Source organism: Dryobates pubescens, chromosome 3, assembly GCF_014839835.1.
Source record: "Dryobates pubescens isolate bDryPub1 chromosome 3, bDryPub1.pri, whole genome shotgun sequence".
Lineage (NCBI taxonomy): Eukaryota > Metazoa > Chordata > Aves > Piciformes > Picidae > Dryobates > Dryobates pubescens.
This window is the reverse complement of record NC_071614.1, coordinates 7695727-7711804: the sequence shown is the minus strand read 5'-3', so window position 1 is coordinate 7711804 and position 16078 is coordinate 7695727. Positions and strand designations below refer to the sequence as shown.

General features: G+C 40.5%; 1 protein-coding gene across 2 annotated transcripts in view; it reads right to left on the bottom strand.

Moving 5' to 3' along the window:
- The window catches only part of NOL4 (nucleolar protein 4), a 174918-nt gene that overhangs the window by 31000 nt on the left and 127840 nt on the right, over positions 1-16078 (bottom strand). For both annotated transcript variants that reach the window (XM_054179636.1, XM_054179635.1), the window contains 3 exons: positions 12366-12545; positions 11386-11577; positions 1947-2060 (listed from right to left, as the gene is read on the bottom strand). In XM_054179636.1, coding sequence (XP_054035611.1) covers positions 1947-2060; positions 11386-11577; positions 12366-12545 — 486 coding nt within the window. The remainder of the gene's footprint in view (positions 1-1946; positions 2061-11385; positions 11578-12365; positions 12546-16078) is intronic.

Sequence of the window (16078 nt, the reverse complement as noted above, 5' to 3'; positions counted from 1 at the left end):
TTTTTTCCCCAGCCAAAACTATTTAGCAAATCTATCCTGAATTCACAAATAGTTTTGCAGGCGCAGAAGTACTTCAATCCAGCTAATTTACTGCTTGCTGAGTCAAACGGCTGGTGCTGTTTGCAACTGTCTCCAGAGCGTTCCCAGAACTCATTGCCAGTAACAGGACAGAGCTGAAGGAAGCAGAACCCAGCACCTGCTCTTCCCAGGCAGCTTTGCTACTTTAATATCACACTTGTAACTAAGATGAGCAGTTTGGAGCCCTTCTGCCTACAGATTTTTAACTCTGCAATGAAAAGTAATGAAATGATCTAGGGGAGGGTGTCCCTGCCCATGGCAGTGGGGTTGGAACTAGATGATCCTAGGGGTCCCTTCCAACCCTGACAATTCTGTGAAACACCTCTCCCCTCAACAATAACTATTGCTAAATCCTTCTGTAATAGTAATAACATAAATATAGAGTTCTGTCTGCAGTTTAAAAACTATTTTTGTCTCCATAACATTTGTTTTTGTTTCAATAGTTTTGTTTCTCTGGTTCCCTGGAAAGTATTGCTACTTTCTCTCAAAATCCTCCAAAATTCTGCCTCACCCTGGCAGGACCAAGAAATTGAGCCACTAGTTTTGTGCAGGGCAATCATTACTGTTTGCATAAATCTTTTCCAGTTCTTCTTGGGGTCAAGCACATCACCTTCATAGTCTTGGTGTGTTTTGGTTTGTTGGGGGTTTGTGGGTTTGTTTTGCAATTGCTACTGAAAAATCAGAGAATACAGAGAAAAGAAAACCTGCACAACCTGAAAACTTCTGAACTAAGCCATACTTAACACTGCAGTGCTTTAATCATAGAATCACAGAATGGTCTGGGTTGGAAGGAACGCTCAAAGGTCATCTAGTCCAACCCCCCAACACATCCCATGTGATTTATAAGTCTCAAGGCTAATGTACCTCAGTAATGCAAATAACTAGCAAAAAAAGGTAAGGGCAAAAAGAAATAGCAATATCCACTCTCAGATCCTAAATGATCAATGTTCTAGGGGAAATAATTAGGAAATAATTATTCAGTTAGGAAATATTTATTGTTAGGGCATGACCTGAAAGAACTCAATGGACTATTTACAAAACCAAAGTGGTCTTTTAAAAATGTTCTTTACTACAAAAAAAAGGCTCATCTGCCATGACAGAGACATATTTAGGGACAGGTGAGATATAACTCAGATTTGACTCTGAGGTAAAACAGAGCATAACAGTCTTTGCAGTAAGAATGTCAGGCATTCTCTGTATCTGTGGAACAAGTAAATAATCAAAGACAGGCATGAGCTACCAGCTTGATCTTTAAAAATTGAAAGCACACACAATTCTCAGCAAATTCCAACCAAGGAAATCCTAACATGCACTACAACAGGGGAATAACTACAGAAAATGAATGCTGGTAGAAGCTTTAAAAACTCACTAAAAACTGGCAGCCTTTTGCTAGAGACCACAACAACTTTTGTGTTTCAGGCACATAAGTATTTTCAGAAACTTACACTGCTTCACCTTACATTCACAAAGGCATGCACATTTTGAAAGAGAGGATGTGCACAGATAAACACACTGACTCATGGACACATGCACCATTTCTGTTATTTATGGAAATTGCATCTACAGTATGCTCTGCTCCTTTTAATTTGAGTATGCAGATTACACACTATGCCCTCCAAATCTACAACCCTTGCAAAGCAAACACACAGCTTTATCCAGCTGGACTGGTAAATACTCTAGACAACCTCATACAGCTTATGTAAACAGAGACAGACATGCTCGTGAACTCACTCAAGGAACTCCACCTTTTGTATTTTAATTGCTCTTGCCAGCAAGCAACGTGCAAGAGCTTGCTCCCCCCTTCTGCACAGCATCCTAGTGAGTGCACTTGTAAACAGGGATGTGGCAGCCCCCCCACCACACAGTACCTGCTGTCTATCCAGCCGCATCCTTTTGGCAGCATTTCTGCTTTCACTCTCGCAGGCGGAAGCCAGGATACTCTCTGCAACTGCTGAAGTAAGGTGTGAGGGAATAGGTCGTGACTATGAGAGAAAAAAAGACAGACAGAGATTATTTCTCGCGTCATCCACGCTCCCCTGTTTCAAAGCACACAATACCAGCAGCGAGGCAGGCAAGTCCGCTCATTGAGATGCAGTTTATACCAACAAAACAGGGAAATGGAACTTGTAAAGATGAAAAATGAAACTAGTTAGATCTTAAAGCTGCAGCTGATCCATAGAGCCACGAAGAAGCCCTTTCCCCCCACAGCTCTATTGTCCAGTGTGTTTAGTCTGGCTCATAAAGCTGTACTTTGAACAGACAGTGGCATATTCTCTGTGTTCCAGCAGCACCCTGGCCGTCTGATTCTTGTTAAGAAAACTGAAAGGCTTTTTATCTTGTACAGCATGTGACAGAGATGAGTAGTGGTTTTTTATAGCCATAAAAGAAACCAAACCAAAACAAAAAAACCCCAAGTGATAGGGCTGAAACATCACTCAAAACATAACAGATTGTCAGAACATTGCAGAGCAGTCTCAGTTTGTAGTATGTGAATATTTTGCATCCCTTGCTGCAACATGACTGATGTGATTAAAATGACTGAGACAATCATCTGGTTTTCTTTTGATTACATCATAGGTATTTTGTGGCTCCCCTAGATAGGGTTCATTTTTCTGATGCAGAACCTCTCATTCCTAACTTCATAGCACTTCCATGCTCTAGGTTAAGGGTTCAGTGAATCCCCCCCAAAACAAGAAAATGCTGAAACCCTTTTAGCTCTGTTGTGGGTCATGAACTCCAGGATGATCTTCCCCACCATTTCATGATGAAGAATATTTTACACATCTCTTTTTCCTGATTACATGCAAAACAGTCTTTCTGGAAGAGGAAGCTCACTCACAATAAACCAAATCATTGTTACACAAAGATATAACTGGGCTACCAAGAAAATAAAACGGGGTAACAACACAGCTACTCATATACATATAAACTCATTCCACAGACTCCAATGTATTGAACAAAGTTCTGAACTTCCATACATTTTCAAAGCTCCACTCAACTCAGAAGTTCTGTGTACATTTATACCTACTGAGAAACTGTCCATATGTTGGGGTGGTTTTTCTGTTTGCCTTTGGCTGGTTTTTTTTTTGGGGGGGGGTTGGTTTTGCTTTTTTTTTTTTTAAGGGTTTTGCCTTGCTCTTAAAAGCATAAATATGAACCTGCTATGAAATGTCACTGAGCTTTGGAAGCAAGTCTTGAAGTATTTCCATTCAGTTTTTAGACAACCTCAGAACAGATTCATTATATTGGCTCAACTCTTTCATAGGGTTGAAGAAAATGAGGAGCCAATAACTACTAACATTAAATTTTTACCTTAAAAAATTAAAGTCCATTTAGAAACTTTGGATGTGCTATGCAGAACACCAATCTTTAACCTGACACTGTACTTTCTCTAGTGCACAGGACCACAATTTGCCTGGGACCAGAAGCCAAACTAGCTTTTAGAGACAGGCAGGGATTTATGGGTCTCCCTCGTTAGTGGAATAGGCTTATTTCTCCCCTCTCAGACAAGAACAAACTCCCTGACATCAGCATAACAGCAGACCATCAGAGCCTGCCACACCACAATAAAATATACTTGGATTGATTTGATGGAACCAACTATTGGACTCTTCCAGTTCTGAATATATCTCAGCCTAAGAGATGAGGGACACCAATGTTAAAGCCTGGTGTCATTACAGCATTACAGTACCAGCAGACACCTCCCTCAGAGCTCCAGAGAAGGGAGTCAGTCTCTGTGGAAAAGTTTCACTGACAGTGTTATATTTATTATTCTGCCTCCCTAGAATGGTTCTGGTACTCTGAATTTGGTTTTTGCATCAATTAACCACACTAAATCCCCCCACCTGTTAGGAGTCCAAGTATCACTGAACATGCCACTGGTTTAGGTGTGATGGAAGTCTCAAGTGTGATCCTTTAGCATAGGCCACAGAGTGAACTTGAAAAAATAGTGAGTAAACACCCAGAAAGTTCCTCCAGCTCAGGCTGTAATTAAAGCTATAACCATATCTACACAGCAATGGATTGTTAGAGGGTGACATATGAGCCCAGAAATTGATGTTCTGATCAAAAAGTGACATGAACCCAGGTTCACTCAGCTTATTTCTTTATGGGGGAGGTTTATTGAAGTGTTTTTGATAAAATAAAAAATTAAAGAGTTACCCCCCCAAATATATATATATGATGAAGGAGTCATGTACTTCTCTCTGAAAAGGAGTGCAGTGGTTATGTATTCACTGTTAAAATATTGAACTCAGAGTTAATATCTGCACAAATGAGGAAATCTCCAGGTAATGGAGTATCTTCCTCTTGAAATATGTGTTAACCCATAATTTCTCTCACTCATCCCTGCAGATGGCTGTTGATATGTTCATATCAAGAACTATCTAGCAGGAACCTGAGGGAGAATATAATGAATGCATGGCTGAGTCACTTGGGGAGTAAAATACTGCAACAAAGCACAGGAGAAAAATCATTTGATTAAGGTTTGGGCTCTATCAACTCAGGCAGAGCACTAGTCTGGCATTAACTGAGAAGATGAACACAGTCCTCTGTCACTAAAAGCAGAGCTGTTAAAAAGAGGATTTTCTGTTCCATGAAATGCCATATCTGTGAAAAGCCAAAAAGACAAATTTTGAGAAGCCTTGCCTGAGAGGAAAAATTGCTTTGAAATAACCACTGTTTAAAAAGATGTTTCTAAATAAACTGAATTAATAGCCCCATCTTCTAAGCTCAAAGGCCCCTTCTGGCTTAGCTTAACCTCCTCATCTCCTATACTTCTGATTATTCATGATCTGATCATTCATGATGTCATGACCACCAGCTATAAAATCACTTCTGCTAGAAGCTCAAGCATTCCAGTCCTTGTAGGGTTCTGACTATTTCTCAACTCCCTATCTGAGGCCTTGGGAAACACAGCAAAAGCAACATCACTGAATTCTGCAGAAGGCAGCCTGAAGATCTCAGCCAAACCATCATTTTATAGGTTCCCAGGCTCTCCTCTGCAGAGCTGAGAGCTGGTTCCTGTGTCTCTGGAACTACAGTAAGAGATGTGGGAGCTAAGGAGTCCTTATTTCCAAAGGCTCCCAGTTTGCCCTCATTATCTCTGGATGCACAACTTGCCCACTGGACTAGCAGGAAATCAAGTTTCATTTTCCTGAAGTATGTCAACACGGAGAAAATCTTTGCCAAAGTAACAGAAACTGAAAGAAAAACAAACATTCCCAAACATTAGCAAACATTCCCAGCCAGCTTCAGCTGCTCACAACACACCTAGTGTTGTTCGATACATAGCACTCACAGCCCCAGTCTGTTATTTCTTTCACTTCAGAGTGATGCAAAGCAGGAAATAACTATACTGGAACTACCCAGGGGTGAAACAATGGAGAAGCAAGCCTCTAAGCTTCATTCTACCTAAAGAGATGATTCCCATGACAGAATTAGAAGTTAAGCAAGTTAACCCAGGACAGCTGGACAACGTTTCTGTCATTTGGAACCAACGACAGACAGAAAACCTTCCAGTAACTCCCAGGTGAAAAGATTAATAACAATTAGAAGGAATCTAGTAAACAGCTTAATACAGAACTTCTTAGAAGACTACATGCCTCTGTCCATCACTCAGCTGCAGGACACAGAATTCCTTCATATTTACTTGGAAACACAACACTGCTTGTGACTGCGCTGCAACAGAAGCCACGGTGTGACTGCTTCACGGCTTGGTGTTGTATGTCTCTTCAGCTGACACACAACTTGTGTTCTGTCTCTAACACAATGTAGGTGAAGAGCATTTTGACAGAAGATGTAAGGGAAGCCTGCTAGACTTCGAGTGAATGCCTCTGCTTTTAACATCATTTGAAGTGACTGACATTCAGGAAGTGGTTGAAATTCCCTCCACAGCCCAACAGAGATGACCAACCTCCATCAGCCCTCCCATATTTGAAACTGTGTTTCAAGGTAATTTCAATCTGATTCTTGAGACCAGCACAAAGGCTGCAGGTGATGACAATGACGAAGCAACAAGCACACTTAACCACCATATTGAACAGGAACTGCTGCATGTTTTCTAAGAGCAATCATTTCTGTGCAAAATGATAGGGAAACTTTCTACACCCAACTCCTTATCTCTTTCTGAAGAGGGCACAAATTACTGAGAGCTACACTTCTTCACATTAAAAATCAAGTTAGCTGACACTTCTTCTTTTTTTGTGGTCAAATAACTTTTGGTCTGCTCTAAAGAACATTTAAGCTAATGAAGATGCTTCTCAACAGCCTTTCCAAAGTTATGGAATTGTCCTGCAAGGTTGCTGATTTTCATCATTTGAAATGTGAAATCTTTGCCCTAGGTTCTCTAGAAATTAGCTCTATCAGTACAATCTCTTATTACTTAATATAAAATAAACTAGCACTTCCAATATACTGAAAAATACCCATTTGCAGTACACCAACAGCACACAGGCTCATCAGGCCTTCTGTTTAAAGTGAGGTATCTCTGTAGTATCTTCATGGGAAACATAAACCAGCCTTTTTGGCACAGTCACGTCATTCCTGTATTGCTATACAGAATCTAAAGTGCTGCTATGTTCTAATTTCAAATGTAATGCAGTGAAATGCATGACACAGAACTGTCCTACACTGCACAAAGGATTCAGAAAGCTTTCCACAGAGTATTTTTAAATTTCCAGAGTGAAGTACAGCACTGCACTCTGTTGGATGTACCTTTATCACTGCTAGTTAGTAGAGAATAACGAAACACGAACAACTGAACTAGCAGTTTAGGGCTTGTTGCACTGTTACAGTCTGGGGCTTAGTAGATTTTGCTCCATCTTGCAGCCCTGTGAGGTTACTCTATTGTGTCATCAAAGAATTCAAAGAAATCACTAGAAATAAAGGCACTTTAAAAACCATTCACTGATGTTTGGCCACTTTCATTGTTTACTGTTGATCCTTTTCCTAACTATCATGCTTTTATCAGAGCTAACTTCTTCACATTTTCCAGTGCAACTTCTCCCTGTCACTTCTCCAAAACTGCCTGGATTTGCAAACATCATTGGAAAGACAAAAAGGTATCTGAGACAGATTTAGAAGGCAGTTCTTAAAAATCACATAAGCATTCACTTAACTTCCCCCTGGGTGTAAGAAAGTATTTAAAAGCCTTAGGGAAACTGTGTCTAGAATATTATGATTATTATTTTTTAAGGATATGTGAGACCTAATGGAAAAATAATAATAATACTTTAAAAAATCAGTCAGAACGTGTCTTTGCCCTTTTTCAATCAGGTTGCCCATTCAGACTTATGTAAGCTAACCACTGCTAAACAAGAGCGAGCTGCTCAGAAAGGGACCAGCTGACAGAGCCTGGGGTACAGTGGAAACATAACAACAGCTCTACTATTCTTTGTAGATTTTCATGTAACTGCACTTGTGATAGTTTTCTTAAGGCATCTCAGGTTAGATATGCAGCCTTGGATGTACAGACCCTCGTCTTCCTGAAAATGCTTATGGGGCCTTTCCAGCCATAAGAGGGCTGGACTATTGAGCACTAAATTAACTAAATAATCTCCAAAGTGAAAACTTAAAACCAGAGCCTAGACATCTATCCTAGGAAATCTTAACAGGGCAGATTTTAGGAAACACACCTCCCTCTGGAAACAGTCCTCACTGAAGTTGCTCAATCACAATCTAGAAGCACTCCAAGCCACTAGACACACTTAAAACACCTCCATCAACACGCACAGTTGCAAATTGCTAAGGCACCTCTTACAGCCAACTGGCACAACCAAGTGACAGCAGCAGTGAAAGATACAGAGCTTAGTTATTTGTTACTGAAGTTGGTGACAGAACAGGAGGAGCTGGGCTGAACTCTGGGGTGTAACTGAGGAACTGTCTTCAGGCAAACTTGTCTTTGGACAATGAAAACCATTTATGACTGACATTTTCTCTCCAATGCATAATATTATAGCTTTATATTACAGCAGTGCAGGAAGAAGAGTTTCCTTTTGCTGTATAGCTCAGATAGAAGCACAGCTTGGAGAGCCTATCCAAAAGCCATGGACTTAAGGATTGACAAACTTCCCTCTGAATGAAAGATTCTGAGCAAGGCCACAGAATTTATTAAGAGAACATTGTCTGTAGTCCATAAGCAAGAGACAACAGGAGGATCTTACAATCAAGAGAAAAACCTTGACAGTGCCTTGTTGCAGGATATGGCTCTGCCAGAATGGAAACGGCAGCACTATAAGCTCAACAGTCAAATGGGGGAAACATTTCCAAGGTAAAAAGAGAACTCCTCAAAGGAATATTTATAAGAATCTATGCAATCTGCCTTGGAGTCCACGGATAACTATCTGCCATAAGTAGAAGCACAATAACTATATGCAATCTCTTAAAAATACTAACACTGAGAAACACATTAATTAACAATGTGAACACTCATGAGACTGAGCCTTTCCCACTGCCTCAGAGCAAGAACTGGCCTGTTATGCAGCAAGAACTGTCATTTGTATTACAGATGGCAAATAACTGACAGAAGCAGGCTTCAGGCATGCTTTTTCATCTGTACCATGCAGCCTTACACTGATTTAACTTAGTGTTTACATTTCCTTTTTACTTTACAATACGATGCTGTAGATAGCAGCACCGTTCCACACACGGTCTGAATTGTCACATGCCACGTATGAGACTAATCTTTCTCTTCTGCAAGTAGATGCTAAAAATGTAGCATTCTGAGCCTGAACAAAAATGAAAAAAATTGTGTTTAATATGTCTACAGCAAAAGACATCTCCTGTGGAGACTATTATGTGGCAGCCTATTTAATGTAACAGTATCGCTACTGCTCCCGAGGAGATCATTATCCTGTTTTGCTATATTTGAGGGTAGCACCTTATTCAAATTAGCAGCAACATGTCCCTTTGTGATTGTTTTCAGCAAATGTTATTATTGAAAGAGATTCTTTTCCACTGTCAAAATGCCAACTACATTCAAAATAATCCCACAGCCAAGTGCCTCTGTCCATGGTAGCGTTTTACAAATCTTATCATCAGGAGCTGCTGATACAGTCATTTAGAAATCAGCAAATAATTAAAACCAACACATGAATACATATTACATTGCAGAATTATTCAAGACATAAACATCAAACACCGCTTATTCTCCTAGGAAGTGAATGGGAGCTCCTCCAAAGACTTTGGATATTCTTTGGCTCACGTTCCTACCTACAAACATGGATGCAGGACAGATTTCTCTTCAGGCCCAGGAGGGCTGAAATCTTTGGCATGAGCTTCAGCGCCTTGTCACTTCCATTCATGGGCAGCAAAGTCAATATTTTAGAGGCTAATTTGGTTGTTTAAAGAGAAATAAAGGCCATCATAAACTGTTATGCAGCATTATAAAAGTAGGGAATATTTCTGAAATAGAATCATCACCTGCTTGGGTCATGCTCCTGGTTATTTCTGCTCTTTTTCCCCTCCCAGGAAACCGGCAACCTTTATTCATATGAAAGTAACATTTGCAAATGAGCACTGAAGTCAAGCCAACCTAGCCCTTATGGGTCAGGCTGTAAGCCCCTTATTCATATTGCAGAACAGTTGCACAAGTCTTTCAGCTGACAAAACCTGAGCCAGTTTACATAGCTGCTCATCAGTGTGAATAAGGACAGTAATGAGGCCAGAAATTTGAACAGTGGGGAGACGTCCTAGCATTGGCAAATTCTGTAAAGATCTTCAGCTGAAAGTACAGCAAAATAAAAATATTGGACATTGTGGAAGCTGAACTTGATGTTGTTGAATTATTTTCAGCCAGAGGGAGTAGATGCATTTTAATGCTGCTTAGTGCATTTAGATGCAATTTAATGCTGCTTAGTGTATTGTGGACAGTGTTTGCTTTCTGGTTTTCCTTCTTTTATTTTGGAAGACATGCAATCTGACATGTACATCACCAGCCAATCTTTGGCACTTCCATCTCTACAGATGTCCTTTATTCTACCTGTCTCTCTTCATCTGCATTTCTGTTGTTCAGGAACAGTGTTACCCCAATGTCTCAATAAACCCATGCAGTCAGTTAGAATCACAAACACATACAAAGACTTAGTCTCTGGGTTTTTTCTGGGTTTTGCATCATCTAATAGTGGTGTTACCCTATAAATACACATGGTGTTTTGTTCTCAAAACTGTCAACTAACATCTTAAACAGCATATGGAAATCATAGGTTTTCTGCAAAGACTGCAGGAAAGAGAAAGACAGAGAGAGAGAGAGAGAAACAGTAAATTTCAACCATCTCCAGTAATTTTGTAATGCAATCAATGGGTTTGCAGATGATTAATTAAAAAAAAAAAAAAAAAACAAACCAAAAAGAAAGAATGACATGTTTAATCACTAAATGGTATCTATTTGTAATGATGAGGTGGTTTTACTGTGATCTAAAGGCCAGAGAGATAGCTAAGACATCACACATAAGGCTGTGTAGCTGAATAATTTCTTCTGATTTTCCTGGGGTTTGGCAATGCGAGTATTTTTAGAGATCATGAAGCTGCCAATTGGTGAGAAGACTCAGAATTTACCCATAATAATATTAAAACATTAGTGTCTGAAAACACTGACAGTTGTAGACTATCATAACTTTCCCAGGTTTGGCTCCATTACCATTACTAAACCAGTCAGCTTGATGCCTGTGTTTCAAAACCATTTGATGTGCTCTGCACACCTATGTATATCAACTGGATGATTTCAAAGGAGTCACTTTTACTGATAAGCAATAGGCTAGAATGTACACGAAAGACTCGGTTGTCAGTGTGATGTTACGACACTGGGTGTTTTCTTGGGTATAGCATTTCTCTAGCAGGATCTCCTGTTTGCAGAGCTCACAGCAATCTGGTAGGAGAGGAATTTTAATGAAAAAAAAAAAAAAAGTGTCTTACTGCAAGACTTTCCCAGGCAAAAATCTCTAACTAGAACCTGCGATAGGAAATAAGTCCCTGCGTTCGGCATCATTTCGGTTCCCTCCTTATGCCTTGCTCTAATCTTTTCCTATACATCCATACTAGTTCACCTAGTGAACTCCAGTGTCTCAAAGCATTTTCAAACCCGTGAGCAAAGGGAATCAATTCAGGAAGAATGAAGGAGCGAAAAAAAAAAAGGAACCTCTGACCTGGTATTACCAAAAAGAAAAGAAATGAACCAAAAATTTAAAAAAAAGGAAAAAAAAAGAAAAAGGAAAAAAAAAAAAAGACACTAAGATGAAAACAAAATAGTGCCATGGATTTACATATGGGGTTTTGATGGAAACTAGGGCTGGGTTTTAAATCAAAACTCACCATCTCAAAACCACTTCTTTTCATCCGCCTGCAGGACTTGAGGTAAGTACGTATGCGCTTTCTGGCACGCTCTTGATACTCAGGGAATTGTCGCCTGCATGAGTCAATGATAGCCTGGATCTTTTCTTTGGGCTGCTTAGAGATTGGGACCATTCGGTCCAAGTTTTCATCTACAAACAGCCTGACAAACATCTGTTGGCAAGAGGGAGACAGAGGAGATGGGTTTGGAGGGCGGCTCTCTTCTCTTCCTAGCTTCCTGTCTTGATTACTGATAGGAAGACATTTTGTTCTATCCACTGAAGAGCTTGGTAATGGGAAGCCAGAAATATTAAGCAAACAGTTCTTTAAATGGTTATTTGGGGAGGGGGAGGCTGATTAACAAAAAAAAAAAAAAAAAACAAGGAAGGGGAGAAAAACAAAAAAAGGCAAGAAAAGAAGAGTCTATAGGATACAGAACTTGTGAGATAAACCAGAACAGACTGTGGAAATAGGCACTACTTAAGTTTCATTATTAACAATACGCTGTGATTGCTAATCGCTTTATTGAACTGACTCCCGCTTTTTTTTTCCTTGGTTTGAACAATTGCTCGTGTTTTCATGCATAATTACATACATTGAGAAAGCAAAAAGAGAACAGCTGACCACTGGAATGGTCTTCTGACAAACTGGCTACAGCCCCTTTCCATTCAATGGGTGAACATGCACATACGTCCACACCCACACACACGGGCACACGTGCACGCACAGAACAAAGCTTCGATGTCCTCACTGGTAAAGATGGCACTCTGCCTTAAAAATGCTAAATAAACCACAGTAAATCTGTTGGCTGTTGGCAAGACTTTAATGTGCATTAAAATAATATTCAAAATAAATCCTGCAAATTAAATTAATGTGCCTTTAATATTGTCAAACTTACCCATAAATAACAACGGAAAAGGAAGAGTGGAAGAAAACAGGACAACGAGTGCAAGAGGACTTACATTAAAAGCTTTCAGTCGTTCAGCTTCTACCCCATCTGATTCATTAACCTTCTCAGGATCTTCCTGCTCATCATGGTCATCCTCATCCTCATCTCCTCGATTCAGAGACAGATCTTCAGCACCTCTGCCTACACTCTCATTCTTGCCAGAGTCATAGCTTGAATAGCTATGTGCAGGGGACTGAAAATAGACAAAGAGAATATGTTTGTGAAATTTTACCATGGAAATAAGGTCTGCTCATCAGAAGTGCTTTACAAATAAAGAACTCCGTGATTTTTATTTTTTATTCACCAGAAAATGCTCATAGTCCTTGCAAGAGTGAACAATTCACACTAATATTCATTTCAGTATTAAAGAAGAAAAGTTATCAGCTGCAAATTCAGTCAATCAATTAGCAAATAAATTGCCTACAACAATCACAGTCCACGTGAGATTCTTGCCGTACAGTCTTGTTTAAGCACTACATACTGAAGTTTCTTGCAATTACCAACTTCTTTGTATTGGCCAAGATGTAAATAAGGGGCAGCTGATTTGCACAAAACTCTAAAGGATTTTAAATGCCACATTTTAAGGCAAAGGGGGTTTAAGTGGGAAACACCGGTATTCATCCAATCAAAATGAAATAGTATCAGGAGCTGCAATAACTTATTCAAGACATGGGGATGATTATGTTCTAGTTTCACTTGCTAAATCCCTGAATGAATTAGAGATGAGGAGGTTTGTTAATATTTCAAATGCTCTTCTGAGAACCATACAGTAAAACCATTTTCTTTTTGTGTGTCAGCATTCAGAACCTTCCCCTCAGCAGGAATCCTGTGTGCTGGATAAAACAGATGACCATCTCATTAGAGTTTATCTGTTTGTGGGACCAAAATGTTTTCAGTTCTCTGAAGTCAGTATTGTGCATTTTTCCTTACACAGTTTCCTTGCAATACCTAGGCTTCTGTTACCTGCTTTCTCTGCATGAACTTAAAACTGCAGATCACAAAATAGACCTCAGTAATAAAAAACCTTCTACAGCTTAACACTTTAAGGCTTTCCCCCAGTCACTGTAATCAGACAATACCTTCACCTGAGCCATCAGATTCATGTTTAGGTAGTTCAGAGCACAATTTTGCTTCTACAGTATTTTCCTCTCTAGCCTCAAAGCTATGGTGTAGTCTTTCATTTCAGAGAGACCTGATTCAGGTGCAATGAACTTCACAGACACGCTTTCTTTTCAGATGCCACCTGCCTAAATGTCAGCAAAAGTCACGTGCATAATGTCACAAACAGAAATACCTTCCACATGCTTACAATCGCATGCCTTGATCTACATTCTGAGCTCCTTAAAATTGTCTTTATTTAAGGGTGTTTTTGCCAGTCACAGAATGTAGCTGGGCAGAGAGGTAGGAGGAAAAGGCCAACAAAACCATTCATCTTTAAGGTATATTTCTTGATTTATATACTTATTCTAACTTTGGGTTTAGTTATTTGGTGTTTTTTCTTTCCCCATTTTCATTTCCATCTTACTTTGGTATTCTGTACACTGACATTTCTGGAGTCACTCCCTTGCCTTAACAGCACTCACCCTCCAAGCCTTCCTGTTTTATCTATCCTCCCCAGACTACATTCTCACAGTACAAATCCCCTGAAGTTCTACTTTTTAATCCCTAATGCTCCTATCATCAGATCTTGCACCCTCTCATTCCCTTCCTTGAGTCTCTTCACTCTCTACATCACTCTCAGTTCCTAGACTCTTACAGCAGGTGTAGGGAGAATGAGAAAAGATCAAAAACAGAAGAGTCAGCCACTGGATACAAACACCTTCACCAAGTAGCAACCTCAGCACCACCGCTCAGCCTCTGGCTGCACAGTTACAAGACAAGAAATTAGCCACAGTTCAGGATGACAGATGTGAGACGGTATGGGGAGATAAGACAGGAGAGCACCAAAAAACCCAGTTCCTTTCCCTGACACACTGCTACTTTGTCCTGAGAAGGAAGATGATGATTAGCTACCTTGCTGCCCAGATAGCTCTTCCTTACAGGAAGTACTGAATTCCACTGAACAATCAGGCTCTGGAAGAATATCCTGACAGGAGGCTAGAAATACTCAGAGTATCTAGCATATATAAGCAAGTTTTTAAGCTGGCCAGTGGCTACCCAAAAGCCAAGGGCTGGTAGCCTGTGATGAAGGAATAAGGAGGTTTTCCTTGATCCTGATGAGATTCCCAGAAGAAAACTTTTTTAAAACTAAATTTACAATTACTGAATTATTACAATTATTGCAATTGTGCCCAAGTGCTGCGCAACAGAAAATCTGACCTAGACTACAAGAAGTGTTACTTTGTACTTCATTCTACCCTGTACGAGAGGCATACAGCATGCAGAGGTCTTCTAGACAAAGAGAAAGCCATTTAATGTGCTAGCTACTACACAAAGCTACTGCCCTTCAGGAGCAGGGAAGTCACTCTGCCCCTGTGCTCAGCACTGGTCAGTTCTGGGTCTCTCAGTTTAGGAAAGATGTTGGCTTGCTGGAACGGGTCCAGAGAAGGGCAACAAAGCTGGGGAGGGGTCTGGAGCACACCCCTGTGAGGAGAAGCTAAGGGAGCTGGGGCTGCTTAGCCTGGAGAAGAGGAAGCTCAGGGGAGAACTTATTGCTCTGCAACTACCTGAAGGGAGGTTGTAGCCAGGAGGGGGTTGGTCTCTTCTCCCAGGCAACCAGCACCAGAACAAGGGGACACAGTCTCAAGCTGCACCAGGGGAAGTTCAGGCTTGAGGTGAGGAGAAAGTTCTTCCCAGAGAGAGTTGTTAGCCATTGGAATGTGCTGCCCAGGGAGGTGGTGGAGTCACCATCCCTGGAAGCGTTCAAGAGGGGATTGGACGTGGCACTTCGTGCCATGGTTTAGTCATGAGGTCTGTGGTGACAGGTTGGGCTTGATGATCTTTGAGGTCTCTTCCAGCCTTGGTGATTCTGTGAACCCTGCTGTCTGAGGCCCTTGTGCTGCAAACACTTGATTTCGCATGAGTCATTTCATCAGACTAAATCAAATTAGACTACTCATGTGCATAAAGTTAAACAGATGCAAAACTGATTTCAGCTTGTACATATGTTTGGGCTGGGTGCCAAGACGATAAATTATGCACCAGGATCGAGATTCGCTTTCGTGAAGGAAAGAAATTCAGGCCAAAATGGATTAGCTATGTCTCTCAGAAATGCAATAGCTTTTTAAAATTTATTTTTAAAGAAAGGATTGCAGAGAGAGCCTTGTCCAATGTCTTCTCAAAAATATTCACTTCAAGAACAGCTTCAGCATTTTAAATGAACCGTGGAGCATAACCTACCCTGAGAAAGCTGCACGGCAGGAATCTGTATTTATTCATCCCGAATTGAAGAGGAAAATTGGGGGGGGTGGCGGGGGGGTGGTCCTAGCTGTTGTGTTGGCAAACTGAGGGAAGAGGTCCCAAAAGCTCAGTTAAGAATAAAATTTCTACCTTTTTTGATTTCTGCACAGATAATACTTAATTAGACAAGGAACAGAATGTTTTTCTCAATTGTGCTGCCTCTGCAGCTGTGCCAAAGCTGCTAAGTGTTTTCTTTTGGTACTCTAAAAGCAGTTGCAGTCCTGAACAAACATGGAGCAGGATAGCAGAGGAAAACTGTTCCTTAGCACACATTTTCCAATTCTAGGTCTTGCACTGCCCTTTCAAAAGTCTGCTCCCACTTTTGCC